At 44.5% G+C, this 7,061-nt stretch overlaps 1 protein-coding gene across 2 annotated transcripts in view; it reads left to right on the plus strand.

Annotated features, from left to right (window-relative positions):
• The window catches only part of LOC118418284 (glutamate carboxypeptidase 2-like), a 30,231-nt gene that overhangs the window by 19,044 nt on the left and 4,126 nt on the right, over positions 1-7,061 (plus strand). Inside the window, exons 6-15 of one of the 2 annotated variants that reach the window (XM_035824132.1) lie at positions 395-590; positions 916-1,009; positions 1,778-1,879; positions 2,102-2,187; positions 2,378-2,497; positions 2,919-3,001; positions 3,362-3,425; positions 3,907-3,974; positions 5,340-5,437; positions 6,049-6,142. In XM_035824132.1, the coding sequence (XP_035680025.1) occupies positions 395-590; positions 916-1,009; positions 1,778-1,879; positions 2,102-2,187; positions 2,378-2,497; positions 2,919-3,001; positions 3,362-3,425; positions 3,907-3,974; positions 5,340-5,437; positions 6,049-6,142 (1,005 nt within the window). The remainder of the gene's footprint in view (positions 1-394; positions 591-915; positions 1,010-1,777; positions 1,880-2,101; positions 2,188-2,377; positions 2,498-2,918; positions 3,002-3,361; positions 3,426-3,906; positions 3,975-5,339; positions 5,438-6,048; positions 6,143-7,061) is intronic. The other variant, XM_035824133.1, reaches the window with a different exon arrangement.

The raw sequence follows: 7,061 nt of genomic DNA on the forward strand, positions 1-7,061 counted from the left end.
GGCAGGATTCGAAGTGGCTTGCCATTTCGGTACCGGTTCTCCATCGAATGAGATAAGAATGTTTCGAATAATGTTGGAATACCGTAGAATGCGGTCAGACTGCAGTTAGACCCCGTTCATACTAAGGGGGGTCTTAGAATAATTAGGATCCACTTTGAATGCCATTCGATATTTCTCCACTTCAAATACAGCTCGACAGTTTTTAACATGTCAAAAACATTCGGGCCAGCCAAAAGCACGGGCACAAATAGCTGGGATGCAGTGAGAACTTCTGGAGCACTCTACGAATTGCCAGGAATAGAAAAGAATATTCATTCTGACGGCATTCCGGCCCATTCTTGCTCTCGTGTGAAAGGGCCTTTAATCATAACCTTCATGTTGCGCTATATTCCAGCTGCGGCGCGCCCAGGATCGCGGCGCTACCGGCCTGATCGTGTTCTCGGATCCCAGGGAAGTTGTTGGAACCGGCAGGGGGCGCACCCGCAAGTATCCGGCCGGCTGGTACGCTCCAGGCACGGCCGTCCAGAGAGGACACTTCCTCTACACCACGGGGGAGGGTGAGCCGCTCACCCCGGGATATCCCGCCAAAGGTTAGAAAAAAAAATTAATCCGGTTACCCACCCGACCCCAGGAAACATGTCGACCACTACAGCTTTTTTGTGGGCGACCGCTCTGCTGACAAGATCGAGATTCATAATGACGCATATTTCACTTAATGTCCACTTTGTTATGGTATACCATTCAGTATCATTATTATCATTGTACTTTCATGTGTTTTTGCAATAAGCCCTCGGGCATGAGTTTGCAATAAAGATTGTTATTGTAAAATTTGAGGTTTTTCTGTTGTAGAATACTAGGTCAATACAGAGGGTAGACTTTCCCACCATTTCTTATATGTAAATGTATATTTTCCAGACTACGCCTACAGAATGGAAAAGAGTGAAAGTGACCAGCTGCCCAAAATCCCTGTCCACCCCATAGGGTACACGGACGCCATGGAGCTCCTCAGGTAGGCCGGTCAGTCAGTCTGTTTCACCCATGTGTCACATGGCCAAGGCCACAACGTCGGGGCATTTCAGGGGACTTGACTAAGACCTCTGGGTCCCGGGTCCAACACACTAACATTATCCTACAACGATGCCACATCCTTTCCGATGTACCAAATAGCTGATTTTCTCTGAATGAATGCTCATCTGTGTTACATGTTGGTGAATTCCAGAGTGAAAAAGTTTAAACTTTGTTCCAACATGATAAGAAAACTCACCTTAAATTTTCGGTCGAGAACTCCGACCTTCGTCAGATGGATGACTGGCTGTTGTTCTGTTGTAATCTCCAAGCAGACCCTACGGTAGCATAAGATAGTATCAATACCTGGTAGAGAAGTGAAGCCGGCTTAGGAGTGTGTTTCGCTACCGGGGATGGCAAATGCACACCTCTTAATAGCTGACTACACTCATTGGTCAGTTTAGTACTATCTTATGACATCGTAGGATCTGCTTGGAGATTAGTTCTGATGTTCCGGAAGTCAAAACTAATGACGTCAGGCAACAGCGACTCATAAATGGCGGGAAGGCGAAACCTACATGCCACCATCACGGTTCAGAGAGGGTTGATGTGCCCTAATGTATATAGCCTCCTTGATGCCCCTCACGAACCAATCCTGTTCGGTGTCCAAGATGCGTACTTTGTCCTGAGGCACGGAATGGCCAGGAGATTCGATGTGTATATGCTGAGATACCTTTGAAGATGTTAAACTTCTATTGCTCTATTTCAATAGGCTGATGCGTGGATATGAGGTCCCTGACTCCTGGCGGGGCCTGTTGGACACTACGTACCGCTATGGACCACGGTTCGGCCGGCCCAAACTCTCACCAGCCACGTAAGCAACATTGAATGAGGTTTTTGTTTTGAACGTGTCTGTATGGGTGAGTGCCACGGTACACGCTACCGGTACGTTGAAACCGGTATTTGTAATGCTGGACCGGTATGCGTATGTATACATTCAGTACGTGTTTTGCACATTTTCGGCATGCCGCAAGGGTCACAAAACCCTTTTGTTTCCTTCTCACATACAAGTTCTCTCACAAGTTGTTTCTTACAGAAAAGTGCGCCTGAACGTGAACGTGCGGACGGAGCAGGCGACCATCCACAACGTCGTGGGGATCATCCGGGGCGATGTCGAGCCGGGTGAGTTTAAAAAATAGAATTGCCAGGAATTTGACCTAAGATCAGTGCGTTGAAAGATTGATTGGTTTTGCAACTCTGGAGTACCAATGGCTGATCAAATGGCAATTATGAAAAAAAAGAAACGACGCAAGTACGATCGGACGAAGACAAAACTAAGCTGGCTTCTTACGCGGTGTTCTCGCTGTTTCAGACCGCTACGTCATCCTGGGGAATCACCGTGACGCCTGGAACCTGGGGGCGGTGGACCCGAACAGTGGCACCGCCTGCCTTCTGGAGATCACGCGCGCATTGGGAGAAATGATGAAAAGAGGTAACCGGACTTACTCCAAGACACACGCACGACTCTATATTTAGCAGCAATGATATCTGCAATCTTCCATTATGCATATGTAGAGATGATAAGATACCTTTTTTTTGTCAAAATTGTACCTTATCACTAGCGCTAAGACCTGTACTTAGCTTGTTTGAGCACAAATGTACAATAAAGGTCCTTCATTCATTCATTATGAAACATAATGATAAGTTATATGGCTGAACATAAACTTTTTCAACCTTTATTTAGCCTTGATTTACATACAAAGTAATGTAAATCCCTTCGGCCTGAGCCGGTTTTCAAGGGTTCAATGGTTTTAGTAAAAGACTAGTGTACCGAACACTATGATCAACTGGATAGAACTTTCCTCTGGAGAGATAAGGGAGTCAAATGGCTGTTACGCACCGTTTGACCGCAGGGTGGCGCCCCAGGCGCACTTTGATGTTCATTAGCTGGGACGCTGAGGAGCATGGGATGCATGGATCACACGAGTGGATTGAGGTAAAACAACGTATTTCTAATTATCTTTATGAAAAATGTTCCCTTTCCTTTTATATATATATAAACACATACACACACACACACATATATATATATGTCTGTTGACACACACACATATATATATGTTTGACATATTGTGCGTGCTATTGTGCGTGTGTGTTTGTGCGTGTGTGTGTCTGCCACTGAGAGAGAGAGAGAGAGAGAGAGACAGAGAGAGAGAGAGAGAGAGAGATTGTGTGTCGCGGTGTGTGTGTGTGTGTGTGTGTGTGTGTGTGTGTGTGTGTATGTGTGTGTGTGTGTGTGTGAATGAGATAGTTTGATGATATTCTCAGTTCTCAATTTTTTCATGTTATCTCTCAGGAATTCGGTAAGATCATGTCGGACCGAGCTGTGGCCTACATTAACGTGGATATTGCAGTTCGAGGTGAGACCGATCAAATTTTGATTCATCAAATCCTGAAGATATCTAAAACAGTTCTTCCGCGACGTCAGCTTCGTGGCAGTGCGTGGCAAAAAGTAACGAAGGGGCTAGAGGGTTAGATTGAGTTCACATTTCTTATAATCAGCTTCGAATCAGATACTAACGTGGCTGAAAAGCGAAAGATCATATGTGTTTCTGGAGAAAATTGAGTACCGCTAGTTCACCTTTATCCGGGGGTGACCTTTATCCGTTGTCTTTAAAAACAGCACATTTAGGAGTATCAAGTCTGTTGACAGTGGTTTCAAATTTGCAATATTTTCAAAATGTTCCGATTTGAAACCACCGTCCGTCGACTTCATATCCCTAAATGTGCTTTTTCTTACAAACAACGGATATAGGTCACCCTCGGATTAAGGTGCATTAGACAGTTTTGCTGAACATTTCCTGAGAAAACGCAAACTTACTCGCTAGTTCTTCTCCACAGAGACCTACACTCTGCGGGCCCGGGCCACGCCGTCTCTCAGGCCTCTGCTGAAGGAAGCTGCCAAGAAGGTGATCAAGGGATAATCTTCTGATACTCTCTCAGTTTAGTTGACCTAGAGAATGTGGTCTACAGAAACCTTTAAACAACACAACGCATATTCAGGACTATGATGTCCGTTCTGAATTCAATTCATACCTCACTGCAATCAAGTAACGAAAAAGAGAACTGTAGGGAGTATGCAGTTTGAGTCTCTTGCAATAGTTTTAAGTAGGTCAGACAAATTTCCCCTGCGTTGATAACCCAACCTCCCTTGTACTTCTCTGTACTTCTGAAGGAATTCGAACGATGCAGTCATCTTGAAATCGACTAATAAAAGTCTCAGGAAGCTATACGCCTTTCCATTTGTGCCAAAATTCAACTCTAGTCATAAAACAATGAATCTGCTCTGATGCGTATGGTGCTTATGGGATTTCGTTTTTTGCTGCCGTATTTCAAGTCGTACTTATGTGCATGTTATCTTCATTTCTGTTGCCGTCAACTGAACAGAAATGAATTCATATGTATTACCTACACTCATCATTATCTAAGTATAATAAAACTTACTTCTTAGTTCAAATCACACATGCCCAGTACCAGAGAGTGTAGTCTATGGCACGCAATAGAACTTGCTGAATGTTGATGTTTATTTCACTGCATTATTGGGTGGGTCGACAACTCTCTCTTCGCAGCCAAAGAAAAGGGCTGCATTGCGAAGAGCTTACACTAGGCGGCGCTAATTCGCAATAGTCTACAATGGCAGTCTGTATATAAAGACCTCAATACGACAGGGCGAGATTCTACGTGATTTTTAAACGGCAACTGGTTTATTGCCCCATGTGCGGCCAGGGACTGTAGGATTTGAACCACTCACACGGGGAAAGACATTTACTCTTTGCGATAAATGTGGCTGTCCTCAAACACGGGACCGCCATTTCACGTCCCATCCTGTCTGTCCACATGTTTGCATTATGACAATATTCGGCACATGACGGCTGTCACAAAACCACGAATCAGTTGCCACACATTGAAACCGGAAGACACAACCGCACTCCTCTAGAACAGCGTATATGTAGATACTGCAATCTAGATATTAAAGTTAGAAGACGAACATCATTTTGTAGTAGAATATAGTCTGTACAAGAAAGAGAGAGCTGAACTCTATAGACTGATAAAACCCACGTTCTTCCGCTTCAAACAACTAAGTAATATAGACACATTTATATTCCTTATGAATGCATATCTGTTCCTACATTTTCAATATCACAAAGAAACGAGAAGAAGTCGAATTCACGTAGTAGAATGGGATTCTTGTGTATTGTAGATTCATTGTATATATTTCATATATCTTTTGTTGTGATCTATATAATAAATGATGAACAAATATATCATTGCAGGTCCCGTGGCCGGAGCCCACACCTGACGGGAACACCCTGTACTCGGTGTGGCGTCAGCGCAGCCCGGCAGACAGCGAAGACCCCGACTCGGACCCGAAGTAGAACCCGTTTCCTTTCTCAAATTAGATAAAGTGCCTCCTAAAATGTGGTAGTAAGGCTCAGGGAACGCCGCTGTGTTTCAGCTTACCCAACCCACACAAGCGAAAACCTGTCGAGCCTAGCTTTTTTGGAAGGGTCCACCATTGGAATGGAACGCAAATTTTTGGCGACGGCTCAGGGGATAGCCTAATAGTATAGTATGTGTCCGTTTGACAAGAATTCATTCGATCTGACTTCTGAGTGCTGACATTGTTGTAGACTCGTTTCCAAACATGCTCTTCTCATTCTGTTGCCATAGAAATTAAATTGTGCTTGTGCAATGTGCATCTGATAATCAAGATCGATGTTGAAAATGCCAGTAGGTGTACAAAGGCATTTACAGCTGTACGTTCAATTTGTTGAAGTATTGCACTTGATGGATCACCTCGGCTGAAAACTCTGAGATAGGGAGAAGTGATCGGAAACAAAACACTTTTCGTAATATTGGCTATCGGTTTCAAGCCACCAAATTTATTTTTGACAATCAGATTATGTTAAGAACTTATAGGTTTGGTTCAGAGTATACTAGTTAATGCACACACGTTCAGTATTGACTACTTTTCCCTTTTAGAATTTCCTTACCAGCGTCTGCGAGTGACTTCGTTCCGTTCGTGAGAAGAGTGGGTGTTCCCATCCTGGACCTGGCGATGGTTCACCGCTACACCGTGAGTCTCGTTCTTCCAACCGTTCTTCTCTTTGTCCAACACTTCCTGTAAAGCTGTATTAAAGGTCACAACCCGCCGTATTAGCTTTTTGCCTTTGCATTTTTTGGGAGCCGGCGCCACGTTTTTCTGAAGTTGGGAAGGAATGGCAAGAGCAGGGAGGGAGTACGTCTCAGTGCACGTCACTCGCACTGTTGCGCAAGGTGTAAGGACGTGGTCTGCAAGCCACGCCTGGTCGTGAGCCGGTTGCGTGATCGTTCGTTGCGCAAGTCAAAGTGAGTTGCATGTGCGATTTCTGTGCGATTGCCACGTAACCGTATGCAGGCCCTATTTACTCGTGCTGCGTACGTACGGTGTCCTTACTCGCTGTACGGGGCACGCGCGTGTACCGTACCGGCTCATCCGGGGGGGGGGGGGGAATCCGCGGTCCGATAGCAGAGAACGTTCCACATGCACTTAGAGTTATATGTCTTCTCGCTCCCAATTCTGTTGGATTCCGTACGATTTCGTATAGCTATACGCAGGCGGTACTTACCATTTACTGATCCACGTTTTGGCACGTAGACACCACGCAATTGTACGTACGGCGGGTTGTACCCTTAGCTCTAGGCAGTCATATTGTCTTTGAATTTTAGGCAATGTTGATTCCATTATATGGATGACATCTACCCGTGCCTCAAATTTCGTCCGTTTATAAAAATAAAGGAACTGTTTTCGACCATACTGTAAACCATACAGAGCAGCTGCGAAATGGGCAAATATATCATTGATACATATACATCTATATATACCGCAAATGACAAATATCGGAAAATTGATACCTATGTCCAAGATTGTCAGTCAATTTTTAAGGTGAAAGAAGAAGATGTGAAAGAAGAAAATAGAGAATCTCTTGCTTTCTTTAACATACTCTAGGTGTCAG

This window comes from Branchiostoma floridae, chromosome 6, assembly GCF_000003815.2.
Source record: "Branchiostoma floridae strain S238N-H82 chromosome 6, Bfl_VNyyK, whole genome shotgun sequence".
Taxonomy (NCBI): Eukaryota; Metazoa; Chordata; class Leptocardii; order Amphioxiformes; family Branchiostomatidae; genus Branchiostoma; species Branchiostoma floridae.